The 15,972-nt window shown below is 63.0% G+C and overlaps 3 protein-coding genes across 5 annotated transcripts; all 3 read right to left on the bottom strand.

The window, feature by feature from the left end:
- Positions 1 to 299: 299 nt before the first annotated feature.
- On the bottom strand, positions 300 to 6,509 carry QARS1 (glutaminyl-tRNA synthetase 1). The gene is made up of 24 exons (XM_033071337.2): positions 6,352 to 6,509; positions 5,850 to 5,997; positions 5,667 to 5,776; positions 5,485 to 5,560; positions 5,142 to 5,206; positions 4,871 to 4,924; positions 4,618 to 4,675; positions 4,442 to 4,513; positions 4,187 to 4,272; positions 3,905 to 3,991; positions 3,697 to 3,796; positions 3,499 to 3,577; positions 3,268 to 3,376; positions 3,056 to 3,186; positions 2,837 to 2,929; positions 2,574 to 2,711; positions 2,413 to 2,500; positions 2,192 to 2,335; positions 2,016 to 2,120; positions 1,546 to 1,638; positions 1,180 to 1,307; positions 921 to 987; positions 589 to 714; positions 300 to 487 (listed from the first exon to the last, which is right to left on the bottom strand). Exons 1-24 carry the CDS (start codon positions 6,496 to 6,498, stop codon positions 437 to 439), a joined length of 2,355 nt encoding a protein of 784 aa, XP_032927228.1. The 5' UTR covers positions 6,499 to 6,509; the 3' UTR covers positions 300 to 436.
- An 847-nt stretch (positions 6,510 to 7,356) lies between these two features.
- Positions 7,357 to 10,017, bottom strand: LOC117002351 (epidermal differentiation-specific protein-like). The gene has a single exon (XM_033071364.1). The coding sequence runs from the start codon at positions 8,652 to 8,654 to the stop codon at positions 7,596 to 7,598; it is 1,059 nt and encodes a 352-aa protein (XP_032927255.1). The 5' UTR covers positions 8,655 to 10,017; the 3' UTR covers positions 7,357 to 7,595.
- A 95-nt stretch (positions 10,018 to 10,112) lies between these two features.
- On the bottom strand, positions 10,113 to 15,607 carry SLC6A8 (solute carrier family 6 member 8). 3 transcript variants are annotated; one of them, XM_033071347.1, is made up of 14 exons: positions 15,487 to 15,607; positions 14,999 to 15,214; positions 14,514 to 14,645; positions 13,654 to 13,927; positions 13,444 to 13,576; positions 13,059 to 13,193; positions 12,864 to 12,967; positions 12,636 to 12,760; positions 12,444 to 12,556; positions 12,227 to 12,364; positions 11,815 to 11,917; positions 11,638 to 11,738; positions 11,257 to 11,427; positions 10,113 to 10,622 (listed from the first exon to the last, which is right to left on the bottom strand). In XM_033071347.1, the coding sequence occupies exons 1-14, from the start codon at positions 15,590 to 15,592 to the stop codon at positions 10,491 to 10,493; spliced, it is 1,983 nt and encodes a 660-aa protein (XP_032927238.1). In that variant the 5' UTR covers positions 15,593 to 15,607; the 3' UTR covers positions 10,113 to 10,490. The 3 variants fall into 3 exon arrangements, with proteins under 3 accessions (XP_032927238.1, XP_032927237.1, XP_032927239.1); XM_033071346.1 differs by having other exon boundaries at positions 14,999 to 15,217; positions 15,487 to 15,574; XM_033071348.2 differs by having other exon boundaries at positions 14,999 to 15,121; positions 15,487 to 15,504.
- Positions 15,608 to 15,972: the final 365 nt, after the last annotated feature.

Genomic DNA, 15,972 nt, shown 5'->3' on the forward strand with positions numbered 1-15,972 from the left:
CCCCTGCTCCCGCCTGCCTGCCTGCACCCCACCTGCACCCCCCAGAGACACTTCTCCACTCCACCTCAACACCCTTGACCCCAGTCCAACCTTGTGCTGACCGGGGGAGCTGCAGCTCCGGATGAGTCACATCAGTGCTACACAGCAGACAGGAGTAGACTCTGTGTCCCCAGAACAAGGGAGACACCCCCCACACAGACTCCGCCAACCCGAGGCTCATCATGGGGACAAACAGGAGACCACCCCCATCCCATCACCCCAAGACTGAGCAGGAGAACAGGAGGCGTTGACAGTGCAGGTACAGAGCTGGGATCTCCATTTATTGAGGCGATGCTGTGGGGCACCCCAGGGGACTGCGCCAAGGCACGGTGGCACTGGGGGTGTGCAAGGACCCCCAAGGAAGCAACACCACGGTGGTGTAGCAGCAGCGCGTCCCTCAGGCCTTGCCAGGGTCCTCCTTGAGTGTCACTGTCCGATTGAACACCATCTGGGGAGAAACAGAGGGTCTGCTCAGAGCCCCATGGCAGGCAGGGGGTGTTTGCACAAGTGTGTGCACGCTGCCCACTGCCCCCGTCTCACAGGGCTCACCTTCCCCTCCTCACTGTCAGGATCCACGGAGAAGTAGCCCAAGCGCTCAAACTGGAACTTGTCAAAAGGTCGAGCAGAGCGGACAGAGCTGTCGACCAGGGCATTGTGCACCACACGCAGGGAGTCCTGGCAGGGGGGACAGCTCAGCCAGCACCCCTACCCTTCTGTTCTCTCCACAGCCCAGCTCCTCCCAGCTCCTCTTTCCCCAAGACACAGTAAGGCCTTGGCCCAAGAGGGGTAGGGTGAACATGGAAGTGGGTGCCTCAGGACTGCATGCAGTAGGTCCCCACTTTCCCCCTGGGCCCATAACCTCAGCTGCTGCCACTACTCACAGGGTTGAGGTCACTCAGAAAGCCACCAGGTACCTCCGATGGGTCCTCAGGATTTTTGTGCAAAAACCTGCCATGAGATAATAGTCTTATCCCAAAGTTGGCAAATGAGGAGACACAGTGCCACTCATGGAACCCCAGAGCATCATCTTCCACACCAAAGGTCTGGGCAGACCCCAGCAGGGCATGCTGCTGTACAGCTGTGCTGCTGCTCCAGCACTGCCAGGCTTGTGCTGGCCTCAGCTGGCAGCCAGATACTCACAGCCGCTCATAGAGCCGCACTTCACAGGCCAATGGCATCGACACCCAGTGGATAAAAGCTTTGGGCTTCTCCGCCACATCCGACTTGGTGCAGGTCACCTCCAGCTCCATGACACGCCCACTGACGTCCTGAGGGAGAGGAGATGAGCTAAGCTGTCATATGGCAGACCTCAGCCCCACAGCTTGGGGACATCTTGTTCCCCACTGTGAGGCACAGAGCAGGCAGAGAGCAGCCACACAGGCAGCCTGAGCCCTCACTGTGTTCAGAACATCCAGCACGAGATGACCATCACTGCTCTTCCCTGCTGGGGCATGGTCATGCCCTGACATTCCCAACCTCATGTCACCAGTGCCCACAGCCACGCACCTTGATGACATTCTGGACAGTGATGACATAGCCAGTGTGGCGCAGCCCCACCGGCTGCCCGGGAGCCAGGCGCTTGTAGCCCTTATCTGCCTCCTGTAAGAGAGTTCACAGCTGCATGAGGGGTCCCAGCATGGGCAGCATCCCTCCAGCATGTCTCTCCTGCCCCCACTCCTGCTATCCAAGGGATCAGTGATCCCAGGGTTGTTTGAACTCCCATGTTGCTGTGAGACATTCCCAAGGACAGGCCAGGTTGAGCAGCGTTGGTTGGACATGTTCTTGCCAGGCTGAGGGCAGCATTTTCCCAGTGCCCATCAGAGCTGCTGCCCATTTGGGAGTCGCAGTCAAGTGCTCCACACCTGCGTGTGACCTCTGTGTGCAGCACCAACACCACTTCCAGTGCTGCCAGGCTCCTGCCGCACAATCTATAGCTCCAGGAGTGAGGATAGTATAGTCCAGTGGGCCTGGCTTACCTCCCTGAAGTCCGTCTCCTCAATGTAGATGGTCTGGTGGAAGGGCACTTTGTGAAAACCACGGCTCTCATCAGCTGGAAAGTTTGGCACAAGGACCTCCAGTGCCTGGGAAGAAAGAGGGCGTGAACGCTGATCTCAAGGAACCCCACTCCCACAACAGCCCATGGCAGTCTCACCTTCGGAGCAGGGAAGTTGGTGATGGTGACCTTGAGGGGCTCCAGGACAGCCATGGCACGAGGGGCTTGCTCATTCAGCACCTCACGTGCACAGGCCTCCAGCAGATGTGGCTCCATTGTCGCCTGGGCCACTGTGACACCCACCTGAGGAACAGCATGCTGTGACCATGCTGGCCAGAGGATGGAGTCATCTGCCCTGTCCCATCCTATCCAAAGCCTACCCGTGCACAAAAGTTGTTGATGGCCTCAGGGGGGAAGCCTCGCCGGCGCAGGGCTGTCAGCGTGAAGAGACGTGGGTCATCCCAGTCCCTGAGGAAACACGAGTGTGACAACCAGGCTTGCTCTGGGTGAGCCCCATCATGGCAGCTGGCCTTGCTCCTACCTCACAGCACCTGTCTCCACCAGCCGGATGATCTTTCTCTTGGAGACCACGGTGTAGAGCAGGTTCAGGCGCCCATATTCCCACTGCACAGGGCAGTAAACATCCAGAGCGTTGCACAGCCAGAAGTAGGAGGAGCGCCTGCAAGGGAGGTACAGGCACAGCCCAGCTCAGCCGCATGGACATGTCCCTCAGCACTCTGGCAGCCACCAGATGCTGCCCCCAGGTCTACCTCAGCCCTGGGCCATGCCACGCACAGTGCTCACCTGGCCTGGAACTCCTTGGTGCAGAGGGAGTGTGTGATGTGCTCAATAGAGTCGCAGAGGCAGTGTGTGTAGTCGTACGTGGGGTAGATGCACCTGCAAGTCAGACGTGGTCAGCTCAGGGCAGAGCACAGTGCTGTTCCACTCCTGACACCTCCTCACTCCCAGGAAATCCAGACCCACCCCCACCACATGTGCCAGGACATGGCAGGGCCTCCCTACCACTTGTCCCCAGTGCGATGGTGTGGAGTAAACTTGACACGGTAGGCAACGGGATCCATCTTGCCATCCTCCATCACCAGCTTCATCCTCAGCGTGGCTTCCCCCTCCCCAAACTTGCCCTTTCTCATGTCCTGTGAAGAGGGGGGAAGCTGTCAGCTGAGCCACAGATCCAGAGCCCACTGGCACACAGCAGCTGCCCCAGCCAGGAGTACCTCAAAGAGCAGGAGTGACTCCTCCACAGGCCGGTCCCGCCACGGTGAGGGTGGTGGGTTGTGGCCCTTGATCTCCTCAACCTTCTGATGGCAGACATATGCTTGACCCCTACGGAGGGGAAATGCCATCACCAGACATGAGTGACCCATCCCCTGGGCAAAGGGGAGCCCCAGTCACAGTGTAGGATATCAACAGCACCCCAGCACAGTCCTACTGCCCCACATGCTCACCTGCGGATGAGCTCCAGGGCCCAGGTGTAGAGCTGGTCAAAGTAGTCTGATGCATGTGTCACTGCATAAGGCTGGTAGCCTATGGGGATGGGTAAATGGAACAGGTTGGAGGAACCCTAAAAGCCCAGCAGCAAGAGCTGAATGCAGGGGTGTCCCTGGCACCTGGCTTGATCCTGCCCTTCCCATCCTGAGCCATACCCAGCCACTCCACCATCTCCCGGATGGCTGTGAAGTACTTCTCCTCCTCCTTCTCAGGGTTGGTATCATCATAGCGCAAAAAGCACACACCACCATTGGCCTGGGGATGAAGAGATATTGAGCAGCTGCTCCCTGAGGGACCACAGGGCCAGGTCAGCAGCCAAGCAGTGGGGAAAGGCAGGTGCCAAGGTGGCTTAGTGCTTTTTACCTTGGCATAGCCAAAGTTGAAGTTGATGGCCTTGGCATGGCCTATGTGCAGGATCCCATTAGGCTCAGGAGGGAAGCGTGTCCGTACCTGAAGAGGCAAAGGGGACACCTCTGTCCTTCAGCAGAAGACTTTTACCTTCCCTGACAGCAGTGACACTGATATGAGCGCCTGGCAATCCTGCAGAGCACCCCATGCTGTGGGAGTGCTGCCCTGCATGTTCCCCACCCACCCCAGCTGTGTCACTCTCACAGGGAACCTGCAGGATATAGGACATGGCCTCACCTGCCCACCCGTGATTGCCAGGTGCTGCTTCAGCAGGGCCATAGTGTTGGGCGTCACCACGTAGCCCTCAGTCTTGTAGTTCTCTCCTGCAGGCAGAGAATGCTCAGGGCTGCAGCACTACCTTAACCATGCCAAGCCCAGCAGCCAGAGGGGAAGGACACAGGTCCTGTCCAGTCCTCTGCAGCATGGAGAGCTGGGACCAGGCACAGAGCCAGTGGAGTGGCCCCCCATACGGCAGCAGCTCCTTGCACTCACCTGGCTTGTGGAACTTCAGGGCTTCTCCCCGCAGCTGCTCCAGCAGCGACTGTGTCTCTGTGCCTATATCACCTGCAGGGACATGGGGCTGAGCTCCCTGATCACAGCTCCCAGGGCGCAGCTCAGAAACAGGTCTAGCAGGAACTAAAGGGCTGGGGAAGATGATGGTCTCTTACCATTCTCCACCACAGCCACCTTCTGTTTCTCTGCTGGGGCCAGACGGGACTTTGCCACCTGCAGAGAACAGCACAGCATCCTGAGTGCCCAGCTGTAACACATATCTTTCCCTCCAGGCCCAGCCTGCTGTCCCCAGCAGTCCCTCAGACTTGTACCTATGGTGGCAGCCTGGCCCAGAGCAGCGATTTGGGATCCTGCCTGGACACTTTGCAAGAAAATACCATCTAAGTCTCCAGTTCCCCATCTCCTTACCTTTGGCTTCTTTTCCAGGTCAGCTTCTGTCTTTGGCCCAAGCAAATGCAGCACCTGGAGAAGAGTGACACACTCAGGAGTCAAAAAGGCTCCCTGTGTCCAAAGGCCTGGAAGTGTCCTGTCCAGCCATCACTCCACTCACCCTGCCTGCACCCAGGTGAGGCAGGCTGTGCCCAGTGCTGGGCCCTCTAGGGACTGGCTGACAGGTCCCACACCAGTCACAGCACCCAGGTGACCGCAGCAGCACCTGACACAGTAACCTCGCACCCACCTGCAAGTCCACCTCATTCTTGATGGTCTTCCCGTCTGCCCACCGCAGCTGGTTCCGTGCCTCTCCTATGGACAGGGCACCCCGTGGGCAAGAGGCAGGGCCCAAGCCCAGGGGAGCTTCAGCTGGGGCACTGATGCAGAATGCCGCAACCTTTGCCCAGGGCTGTCCCTGCTGCTGGGCACTATGGCCCTGCCTGTGTGGGGGATCTAGCAGGATGACATCTCCCCAAGGCAAAGGGCCAGCTCTCAGGATTCAGGGGAGCAGACAGTGGCACTGGGAGTCAGGCACAGGGACGTGACAGCCATCAGCACCAGGCAGGGGCTGCCCCAGTGTCACCACTCACCCATCAGCAGCCCCATGTTAAAGTGGTAGCGCTCTGCCAGCAGCTCTGCTCGGTGCTTGCTGATCACAGCCTCCACCTGAGAGCAGCACAGGGACACCGGGGTGAGCGAGGCAGGCAGGAGCACAGCAGGAACCAGTCCAATGTTCCCTGTGGTGTCTCCACCGGGCCACAGCCCCACTCACCGCTTCCTCGATCTGCTCGGGGGTGATGCAGACCCCCACACCACAAGCCCGCTCAAAGTCTGCCGCGTCCAGGGGCTCCAAGGGGTGGCTCCTCAGGTACTCCAGGGCAGCTGGGGACAGAGCAGAGATGAAGAACGGGGCCCCCGGATCCGGGGCCGGGTGGGGGCCGGGACCGCACGGTACCGCTGAGCTGCAGGTCGCTGAGGATCTCCCTGCGAGCGATGTAGCCGACGAGGAAGCCGAGGTGCTTCGGGTCCTTGAGGCGAGCGGCCGTGTTGTACAGAAGTGTCCCGGTGGCTTTGTCCAGCGTCGGGCCCAGCGCGCTCCGAGCCTGTCGCCGCCCGGACAAGCGTCAGGGCAGAACCGCGGCCCGAGCTCCGGCGAACCGGCAGCACCGGGGGCCGGAGCGGGTCAGGGGAGTGCCAAGGGCCGAGGCCGCTCGGCTGGGGTCGGGAGGAGGCGAAGCCGGGAGGGTCCCGGCAAGGCTGGAGTCGAGGGGGTGACAGAGGAACCACGGTGCCAATGTACCCGGGTGTCACGGGGGATCGGGGCACCGGGTCCCAGAGGTGACACTGGTACCGGGCAGCGAGTTCCCAGGGTGGCTGGGTCCCGAGGTGACATGGGGGTGACGGGGTACTAGGGATCGAGGACCGGGGACCAGGGTGCGGCCCCGCGGCGGACGCACCTGCAGCACAGCCCGGCGCAGCAGCGCGCTGAGTGCCCCGTTGCGGAGCGTTTCGCGCGCCTTGGCCTCGCTGAGACCGATGCCAGTGAACAGCCCCAGCGCCTCCTCCGCCTCCTCCGCCGCCATGGTCGCTGCCGCCGCCGCCATGCTGCCGCCTCCGCCCGGGGGCGGGTCCGTGCCCAGCCAACCGGCAATGGGAGCGCTCCGTCCCGGCCAATGGCAGGGGGGGACCGGCGCCGGCCGGGCCAATGGGCGCGCGGGAGGCGGGCTCAGCTCGCGGGCGGTTGCATCATTTAAAGAGACCGGCGGCGGCGGCGGCCACGTGGGGGGCGGGGCCGGGGTACGTCCGGAGGCGGAGCACGCGTCAGATCCCGCCCCGGAGCCCCCTTCTCCCGGCGCTTCGTGCCCCGCGGCCGGTGCCCGCACCTCCGGTGTGCCCTATGCGTGTCCTCGGTCCCGACGGCCCCGGGAGCGGGCCCCGCGATGGGCCCGTAGGGACGGACGTGCCCAAGGTCCTGGGGCGGAGAGCGGATCGCGGTGGCGGCCTGAATATGGTTTATGCGGAACCAAGCTGGCTCGGTGTCCCCCGGATCGTGCGTGATCCCTCGGCCACGCCAGCCCAATGTCAGTCCTCTTCCCTCCTCCACTGTCCCCCTCGCTTCCCTAGTACACCCCTCATCCCAGTGTCCCCAGACCGGCGGAACTTTGGCTGCCTCAGCCCAGTGTCCTCCCGCCCCGTCCACCGTCTGATGTCTTGTCCCGTCTGCAGTCCCCAGCTCTCCCCTTTGCCCCGCCAGCTTCCCCAGCCCGGTATTCTCTAGCTCTTCCGGCCCCGTGCCCCCAAGCCCGATGTCCCTCCCCAGCCCGGTGTCCTCCATAACCCCACGTTTTCTGTCTCAGCCCGAGTCCCCACCCGCAGCTTGGTGTCTCTTAGCTCAGTGCCGCCCTAGCCCAGTACCCCATCCATCCTACTCCCACCTCAGCGCGAGTAGCAGCAGACTCGAGTGGTTAGGGAAGGGGGTTTATTGGAAATACTGGGTGGGAGGAGGCACTGGCAGGTCCTGCCAGCCAGAGCCACCCGACATGACCAGACACGCAGGTCCTGGCTCCTCCATCGGTGGGTGCTGGAGTCAACGCTGGTGTCCCACACCACGGAGGGGACAGGCTGGTGTCCAATACCACGGACTCCCACAGAGAGTCCCACACCACGGAGGGGACAGCCATTGCTTAGCACCGCTACAGAGCTACAGTTCCACCCTGGTGCCAGGCACTGTGCCTGTGCCCTTGGTGGCTGCCTGCTCCCTGCCTGTAGCTGGCAGTGGCTTTAAGCTATAGCGGGCACTGACATTGGTACCTGAGACGCTGCGGTACTCGCCCATCTCCGTACGAACGTTCTCGTTCTGGGTGATGGTGAGCAGGACCGGGACGGAGAGCGTCACCTCCTTCCGAAGGACTTGGATGCTGAGCGCAGTGCGCGGGGGAATCTTCGCCGGCAGCTGCACCTCCACGCGCTGCCGGCGAGTGCTGGTTTCGCTGCGCCCTTTCTGCACCGTAAAGATGTTGGAAGCTTCCACGGTCAGCGTGAAGGAGAGCCCGGCTTTGAGGCTGGTGGCATTGCTGAAGTGGAAGCTCTGCCAGAGCGTGGTGGCGTACTCCCGGCTGCTGCTGGCCGCCAGTGCCTGCTCCGACTCTGTCTCGTTCACCCCCTCAATCTCATCCACCAGCACCTCCCGCTCCTCCTCCACCCGCTTCTGTTCCCAAAGGAGACGTGCTGAGACCAGGGGCCGCCCGGGCCGCAGTGGGCGCAGGTGGGACAGCCGAGACTGAAAGTTCAGCTCCAGTTTGTAGTCAGCGAGACGCTCGCCGGGCCATGCCAGGCAGTGCCAGCCGCCCCGGCCGGGATGCTGGTAGAGCAGCCAGACGCCTCGCTGCACCACATGGGAAGCTACCCGGTCATTGAAGTACCCATACGCCAAGTTGGTCTCCTCTGTCACCACCTTGCAGGCACCTTGGAAGCTGGGGTGCTCGTAGAGGGTGATCTGCGGGTCCCCCAGGTCATGGTGCACAAGGCGCAGTGCCGAGAAGCTGTTGGGCCGATCCACAGAGGGGTACTCGCCCTCCTCGAAGGCATGCGGCTCCCCCTCGTATTTGGGGTCCGTGTAGGCAATCCATGGCTGCCCCTCCACCTTCAGGGAGGCAATGCAGTTCCCAAAATCCAGCTCGTGCAGGTCAGGCACGTCACAGGTGAACTCTCGGCTCAGCCCCTCAAAGTTGGCACGCTCATACACCGTGATCCGGTTCATGATGCTCTGGGTGCCTGCCCCTGCCAGACCACAATGTGGGTCCCGTCCCCTCCTGTGGGGTCAGGTGGGTACGACAGGAGATCCGTGAGCAAAGCCCAGCCAGCAAAACCTAACCTCAGCACCCCTTTAACCCTTGTCCTCTGCCTTTCCTTCGCCCACCTCCGCCTGATTGCCGTGCTCTCACCGTCTGTGCTGGCAACACCCCACAGCTGAGCCTTTTAGGAAGGGGTGGCGGGACCTGGGCGTGCTGCAGCACGAAGTGAAGGCGATGACAATGCTCGCCCCCGCATCCTGCATTCAACCTTGTCCCCACTTCGGTGCTGGGGAACCAACCAGGCCCCGCACGGCGGTCGACACACCGGGATGCCGGCCAGTCCCACAGACCAGCCCTGCCGGAAAGTCCTGCCGTGCCCCAGGCACGTGAGAGTCTGTGCTAAAGAGTCACCGCCAATTATCAGTGATGCTTCCGCCCTGCCCGCGCTAATTACAGTGTGCATTGCCGGTGGGGCAGGAACTGCTGGCTCACCCCAGTAGGGTGAGAGGGTATCGTGGCGGGGTAAGCTGTCACCCCAAAACAAGAGCCTCTGGAACCCTGGTGATCCCAGCAATTGGATATGGACACCTGGCACGGTGGCACTGCTCCAGCTCTGTCTCTGACGATGGCTGGGGCAGATGGGGACACTTCTTCCCCCTTTGTCGCTTCATGGCATGGTCAAGGCATTGCTGGGGTGGGATTCTGGGCACAGCAGGATGCTGACATCAAACCAAGGCATTGGAAGGCAGCCACTCCAAGCACAGCATGCTGGTGGTTTCCTCCAGACTCCATGCGGATTCTCACGGCACGAACCGGAGCTGGCCTCCCCAAGAGCTACTGGTGCGGGGCACAGGGCACGTGCACTCCCTAGCTGGCACCCTGCTGAAACAGGGCTCAGGCAGCTCAGGCAGCTCACCGGTTCTGAGGCAGGTTAAGCCTTTGACTTCTTTGGCTACATGCCCAGGGCTGCCTCATCCACTTGTCCACACAGCCCTCACCAGCCGAGGGCTGCTCCCAAGGCAAAGTGCATCGAGTGGGGAACCACAAAGCTGATATGAAAGCCTCCCAGTGGGGTACAGCTGGATCCTGACCCACCCCTTGGGGACAGTAAGGACTCCTAGAGCCTCTGGGCTAAAGTCTGCCTCTTGGGGCTGATAAGCAAGGCCAGCCCTGGCTGCATGGAGTCCCCCCAGTTCCACAGGGTGTTGGTACAGCCTGCGGGCACTCACATCCTGTGGTGGAGGATGGAGACCCCACTGCTCCAAAAGCCCCCCACAAATCACCCGAGAGGAACCCAGGTGTCCCTGAATTCTTGAACCTTATTTTCTTCAAACCTCTGTCCCCGAAAGGCCAGTGCCAGCCCACACCTCGCCCCTCAGTTTCCGCTGCTAGTGTCCCGCTTCCCCCGCCTGCAGTGCCAGGACTGCCAGGGTCTCCCAGTTTATTGCCAGATGTCGGGGCGGTTGGGGTTACACCAGACAAACGCTACGGGAAGCAGTTAGTGAGTGGGGGGCCATGGGGGCCGCGGGCAGGGGCCAGGGAAGGGCTGTCCCACTCATTCCCCCAGCCTGTGGCCTCCCAGCCATTCCCCCCGGGCGCCACGCTCCCCTGCGCTGGGGACCCCTCCTGTGCCCCGCGGCTGCCCTGGCTCCGTGGCCCCCAGCACCCCCACCTCGCTGTGTTCACCCCCCTGCAGCGAGGCCGGCGGCCAGGGCGGCGCGGGGGGCACGGGGCAGCGTGGGTGGGAGGCGGTGCTGGCATTATTGCTATGGCGGGCGGGAGCAGCGCGACCCTCCCCACGCTCAGATCACAGTCTCGAAGAGCGTCGCCTTCTCCTTGGGGGGCTCTGGGGCCAGCAGCTTGGCTTCTGCCTCTGGCGTCAGGTACTCCAGGTGGTGTTGGCCCCAGATTGGAGTGGTCTGGAGCTGCCAGCGCTGTGGGGACATCGTGTCAGCACCCAGAGACAGCAACACTGGGATTACCTGGACCCAGCTTGGTGAATTCCCCGCAACGCACAGGGAGAGGAAATGGATGAGATTTGGATGGGTGTGGAGGTGAGACTGGGACAAGGAAGGGATTGAAATGGGATTGAGAAAGGGACAGAGATTGCACAGGGACAGGGACGTCACTGAGACACTGACAGGATTAAGACAGTGATGTCAGCAAGGACAGAATTTGGGTGAGGCTGGGAATGAGACAGCAATGGGGATGGGAATCTGATAGGAGTGAGAGCAGCGAAGACAGGAACAGGACTTGGATGGGGGTGAGCCTAGAACGGGGAAAGGACTAAATGAGATTGAGAGAAGGACAGGAATTGCAAGGAGACAGTGATGGGGACGTGCACAGGATTTAGCTGCGATAAGGATAGAACTGAGACAGTGATGTAAACACCGGTGGGAATCAGGTAAGACTGGGAATGAGACAGTGATGAAAACAGGGTTGTGGATGGAACTGAGATGGCAATGTGGATGGTGGAATTTGAATGGGGCCAGGACTAAGAGGTGGACAACCATGACTGAGAATGGGGTGGGGACAGAGGCAGGAGTGATCCCGCTGCACCGCCCTCACCTCGCGCAAGGAGCCTTTGCAGCGCAGGAGCTTGTAGATAACAGTGCAGGGGATGCAGAGCATGGAGGAGAGTGCCAGGACCCAGCCGATGGCTTCCCCCCACCACGGGTACACGTATGTCTTATTGTATGTCAGCGGCTTGTAGTTCACCACGTGGAACACAAAGATACCCTGGGCGGAGAGAGGGAGGTGAGGTCCCTCGGGGCAGGGAGGTGGCGGTCGCCACCCCCGACGCTGTCACCGCCGTACCCCCGAGGGGAACACTCGCCCCACGGTCGTGACACGCGTGTGCCCGCAGCGGCCGCCGGGGGGCGCTCCGTGCCCGCGGCACACCCGGGGCGGTGGCACACGCGTGTCCCCACGCGCGGTGGCCTCGCTCACCACGCAGACCAGCGGTGTCACCACAGCCCAGCACCACTTCATGACGGGCAGGGGCCGGTAGCCAATCATACGGGCCACGTCGTCCATGAAGCGATCGGCACCTGCAGGGAGGAGGGCATCAGCTGGGGCACTTGTGTACCCCCTTGTGACCCCCTCCCCGTGTCACCCTTGCCTCACCATAGACCCAAGCAATGACCACGCACTCCCAGAAAGCCTGCCACAGCAGTGTGATCCCGCTGGCCGAGTAGTAGTCAAAGAGCTGGAATACGTACATGCCGCCCTGCCAGGAAGGTGCCCGTGTCACCAGCACTGTGCTGGCTGCCCTGCACGCTGCCACACTGGCAGTCATAGCCTTGCCAGCACTGGTACCTCGCCTGACATGGACACCCTGCATGCCATGGGCACCCTGCTCCCACAGCGCCCCTTCGCCAGAGAGACCCCCATGCCATGGCCAGATCCACTGACACGAGGGCAGCAGCCCCAGTGAGCTCCCACCCCTCAGTGGGACCTCATGGAAGGTGATGCCTCAGGAACACGCGCAGGTGGCCGGTGTGGGGCTGGCCGGCAGTGTCCCTGCTGCGTCCCCCACCTGTGTGACCATGGAGAGGTCAATGAGGCAGCAGATGATGCAGCAGAGCGCAGCGGTGAGCTCACGGCGCAGCGAGCCAGCCCCTGGCTGGGGGAACAGGTCCAGGATGCCCGTGATGAAACCCTCCACACCGACAAACTGTGGCACAAAGCAAGGCTCAGTGGGGACGTGCCACCCATCCTCTCCCTGTTCCCCATCTCCCTGGTTGCCACAGCACCTGGCTGTCCAGCCCCAGCACGAGGAGCATGATGAAAAAGAGTGTGGCCCACAGCGGGGACAAGGGCATCAGCGTCACAGCTTTGGGGTAGGCGATGAAAGCCAGTCCGGGACCTGCAGGAGAGTGGGATCAGAGATGCCACTCAAGGGGTGACACAGAAGACACAGTTGGCACCCACTGTCCATCACTCACCGGACTCGGCCACCTTGGAGATGTCCACGCCTTGCTCAGAGGCCATGAAGCCGAGTACAGAGAAGACAACGAAGCCGGCAAAGAAGCTGGTGCAGCTGTTGATCACAGCCAGGATGTAGGCATCCCTGTGGGCACAGCATCTAAGGAAGTGCTGGGGGGCACTGGGGGACATACCATGGAGTCACTGGGACACACCAGGGGGACTGCCTGCAGCTGGCACAGCCCTACCTGTAGCAGTTGTTGTGGAAGCGGTTGTAGCTGCCCAGTGCAGTCAGGGCGCCCAGCCCGATGGCATAAGAGAAGAAGACCTGGGTGCCAGCATCAATCCAGACCTGGGGTGCGACGGAGGGCGTCAGGGTGGGATAGGGGTGCCAAGGGGGTGTCTAGCACCCAGCTTCCTGCTGACCTCCATACTGCTCTCACCTGTGCCTCAACCAGCTTGGACCAGTCAGGCTTCAGGTAGTAGATGATGCCACCCAGTGCACCAGGCAGTGTTACTCCGTGGACCAGCAGCAGGATGAGGACCACATATGGGAAGAGTGCCGTGAAGTAGACAATCTGAAGAGCAGTGGGTGAACATGAGACTCCCCAGGCTAGGGCTCTCTGTCATGTGCCACAGGTGTCCCAGCAGGACCAGAGCTTGGGAATGTCCCCAGCAGCTGGCAGCACCTCCCGGACAGATGCGGGACACGGGCCTCCCACCCCTGTGCGCTGTGGCATGGGAGGGCAAAAGCCAGCAGTGCTGTGTGTTGCAGTCCTGTTCTCTCATGCCAGTGGCCTTGATGCACATTCCCCCTGCCAGCATTACCTTCCCAGTTGACTTGACACCCTTCCAGATGCAGAAGTAGACGACGACCCAGGTGGTAACCAAGCAGAGGATCATCTGCCAGTTCATCTCCCCTGGCTCGCTGAGGCCCCCAGAGAGACGCAGCACCTTGTTCCTGCAGAGTGGGGCTGTGCTGAGCGCCAGCCTGACACCCCCAGCCCCAGATGACGCCCTCCTGGTTCCCACACTCACTCCCAAAACTCAATGACTGGTGAGCGCTTGTTGGTCATGTCGGTGCAGTTGAAGTTGGCGGTCCAAGTGCTGGCAGTGGCATTAGTGCTGACATTGTTGCACAGGTCCGGGTTGAAGAGCTCCGTGCACTGCTCCGTGTTCCAGGAGTGGCCACAGGTGGCCCAGGGCAGGGTGTTTGTCAGTGAATGCACCAGATAAAAGAGCCCCCACACCAAGATCATGATGTAGTAGGAGTTGCAGAAGAAGACGATCACCATAGAGGCCAGACCTAAACCTGTGGCATGGGGAGATCAGAGCCCACAGACACCTGTGGGCATCTGGCAGCCAGCATAGAGCAGGATGTGGGATGTTGTAGGAATGGGGGAGGACGGAGAAGAACCGACGGGGACAGGACAGGAAAAGCTGGCAGCCCTGGACAGGACAGGGGAGAGCCGGTGGGAATGGAACAGGCAAGCTGGCAGCCCCAGACAGGACTGGACAGGGTGGGGACAGCTGGCAGCATGGCACAGGACCAGGGGGAGCCGGCAAGACACCTCTGAGGTGGGGATCCAGCAGCCACCAGCCCAGGATCCAGCAGCATGCAGGCAGGGAGCCATAGGGGCAGGCAAGGCAGGCAGGGCAGCACGGGGTGCCACGGGGCACAGGTGCAGGCAGCTGCCATCCTTGGCCACGGCAAAGGGCGGCGGTGGGACGCGGGCAAGGTGCAGGGGAGCAGGCAGGGCGTGGGCAGGGTGCTGCCAGCCCCAGCAGGCTGCATGCAGCTGAAGCAGTCAGGGTGCAGGCAGGTGCCGGGGGCCCTGGGCAGGGTGCAGGGGCCGCGGAAAGGGTGCAGGCAGGGCGCGGGCAGGGCGCGGCGTTACCCTTGAAGAGGGGGGCGATGTTCCAGGCGGCGATGCCCCCCTGCTTCATGAACTGTCCCAGGGCCACCTCCAAGAAGAAGATGGGGATGCCGCCCACGAAGACGATGAGCAGGTAGGGGATGAGGAAGACGCCTGGGGCCGGGGGCAGGGGGCTGGCTCAGCCGCCGCCGTCCCCCCGGCCCCCCCCCTTTTGCTCCCCCCTCTTCCCCGCGCCGCCCGCCCGGACGCAGCGAATGGCAAAGGCGCCTCCGCGCCCTCCCCTTGCCGCGATGTAGGTCGCCATGGGCAGGTAGTGGGGGGTTCCCACGACCCCCCGTCCCGGAGTGACTCCGGACTCCCACAGGGTGGCCCACGAGGCCTTCGAAGGCGCAGGACGAGCTGACCCAGCGTGGGATGACCCCCCGGCACACACTCTGGGGCGGGAAAGGGGTGCCCCCCGCACCGCGGGACGCACCCCCGCGGCATGGGGCGAGCGCGAGGCTCACCTCCGCCGTTCTTGTAGCACAGGTAGGGGAAGCGCCAGACGTTTCCCAGCCCCACGGCGAAGCCCACGCAGGACATGATGAAATCCATCTGCCGGGTCCATGTCTCCCGTTCGGGGGCGGCCTCTTTGGGGGGACCAGGGGGTCGCACCAGTGGTGCCGTCACTGTTCGCTCCTCGCCCGCCGTGGGGGGCTCTGCACCCTCCGCCCCGCCGGGGCCTTCTGCCGAGACGGGGGAGTGGAGATGCCCACGCCGCCGTCACGCGCGCCCGTGGGGGCGCGGAGGGGGGGGGGGGAAGCACCTCCCCCCCCGCGCGCCCCTCTCCGCGCGTAGGGGCGTGACGTCAGATGTCAGGCCGGCGCGTGACGTCACAATGCAGAGCGGTGACTCACCCCGCGGCGGCGGGAGGGGGCGCGTCGCGGTCGCGCGTGGCCGTGGGGCCCCCTCTCCCCGTCCCCAAGCTCATCCCTCCCCGGCGCTCCCCGCTTACCGGAGCCCGCGGGAGCAGCTGCGGCCGCGGCTGTGGCGGCGGCGGCGTCGTGTCGCGGGGCGTCGGGCGGCTGCGGGGCGGCCGTGTCGGTGGGAACGGGGGGCATGTCGCGGGGGGCCGGGGAGCGGGGGTGGGTCGGGGGCGGCTCCGTGGCCGAGGGGGGCTCAGAAGCAATCCACGAAGCACTTGAAGGTGAGTCGGAAGAACCTCATTGAGGGCGGCGGGGCGCGGCGGGGCGGGCCGGGCCGGGCGGGCGGCTCAGAGCCGGGCTGCGGGGCCGGCGCCGCGCGGCCGCTCCGGGGCTCTCTGCGCCGCGGCACCGGGCGGCGGCGGAGGCAGCGACCGGCCGCACCGCCCCCCGAGCCCCATTGGCCGCGCCACCCGCCCGCGGCTTGACGGGACTTGCAGTCCCGACGCACTGGCACCGGCCCCGGGGCGAGGCGGGGGGCACGGAGGGACAAGGCACACCCGGCGGGGTTCGGGCAC

This window comes from Catharus ustulatus, chromosome 13 (assembly GCF_009819885.2).
Source record: "Catharus ustulatus isolate bCatUst1 chromosome 13, bCatUst1.pri.v2, whole genome shotgun sequence".
NCBI lineage: Eukaryota > Metazoa > Chordata > Aves > Passeriformes > Turdidae > Catharus > Catharus ustulatus.

Bases quoted from the DNA above. Each gene is read 5' to 3' on its own strand.
- QARS1 (XM_033071337.2), bottom strand. From the start codon at position 6,498: ATGGCGGCGGCGGCAGCGACCATGGCGGCGGAGGAGGCGGAGGAGGCG. The intron at 3,992-4,186 runs GTGAGGCCATGT...TTGCCTCTTCAG, and splicing joins TGGCAATCACGGGTGGGCAG to GTACGGACACGCTTCCCTCC. The intron at 488-588 runs GTGAGCCCTGTG...GTTTCTCCCCAG, and splicing joins CTGACAGTGAGGAGGGGAAG to ATGGTGTTCAATCGGACAGT.
- LOC117002351 (XM_033071364.1), bottom strand. From the start codon at position 8,654: ATGAACCGGATCACGGTGTATGAGCGTGCCAACTTTGAGGGGCTGAGC.
- SLC6A8 (XM_033071347.1), bottom strand. From the start codon at position 15,592: ATGCCCCCCGTTCCCACCGACACGGCCGCCCCGCAGCCGCCCGACGCC. The intron at 15,215-15,486 runs GTAAGCGGGGAG...TCTCGGCAGAAG, and splicing joins AGCTGCTCCCGCGGGCTCCG to GCCCCGGCGGGGCGGAGGGT. The intron at 11,428-11,637 runs GTGAGCGAGGCC...CTCTCCGCCCAG, and splicing joins TGACACCGCTGGTCTGCGTG to GGTATCTTTGTGTTCCACGT.